Here is a 342-nt window from a genome sequence, read left to right as displayed (position 1 = left end):
ATGCGACCCATCGATGTTACCCCCGCGATCGCCGACAAGCTCCTAACAACGGTGTACAGCCACGTAAAGATCGCTGCTCCCGCGCGATTCAAAGTGGGCGATTCGGTACGCGTGAGTAAATTCAAGACAATCTTCGAGAAAGGATACACGCCAAATTGGACCACGAAGGTGTTTAGAATCGTCAAAGTGCAGAAAATTAATCCTGTGACGTATCTGTTGGAAGATTCCTGCGGAAAACCCGTCGCCGGCGGCTTCTACGAATACGAGTTACATCGCGTTGCTAATCCCGACGTGTATCTCGTTGAAAAGTTTTGCGCAAAAGAGGGGATGAGGTTTATGTAA

The 342-nt window shown here is 49.1% G+C and overlaps 1 protein-coding gene across 1 annotated transcript; it reads left to right on the top strand.

The window, feature by feature from the left end:
- Window positions 1–342, top strand: LOC112467234. The gene has a single exon (XM_025035758.1). It carries the CDS (start codon window positions 1–3, stop codon window positions 340–342), a length of 342 nt encoding a protein of 113 aa, XP_024891526.1.

Source organism: Temnothorax curvispinosus, unplaced genomic scaffold, assembly GCF_003070985.1.
Source record: "Temnothorax curvispinosus isolate PA1 unplaced genomic scaffold, ASM307098v1 QBEX01017087.1, whole genome shotgun sequence".
Classification (NCBI taxonomy): domain Eukaryota; kingdom Metazoa; phylum Arthropoda; class Insecta; order Hymenoptera; family Formicidae; genus Temnothorax; species Temnothorax curvispinosus.
Note: the sequence above shows the minus strand (reverse complement) of the source record. Positions and strands in the feature narration are given on the sequence as shown.

Excerpts from the sequence above, each read along its gene's own strand:
- LOC112467234 (XM_025035758.1), top strand. The coding sequence starts at position 1 with ATGCGACCCATCGATGTTACCCCCGCGATCGCCGACAAGCTCCTAACA.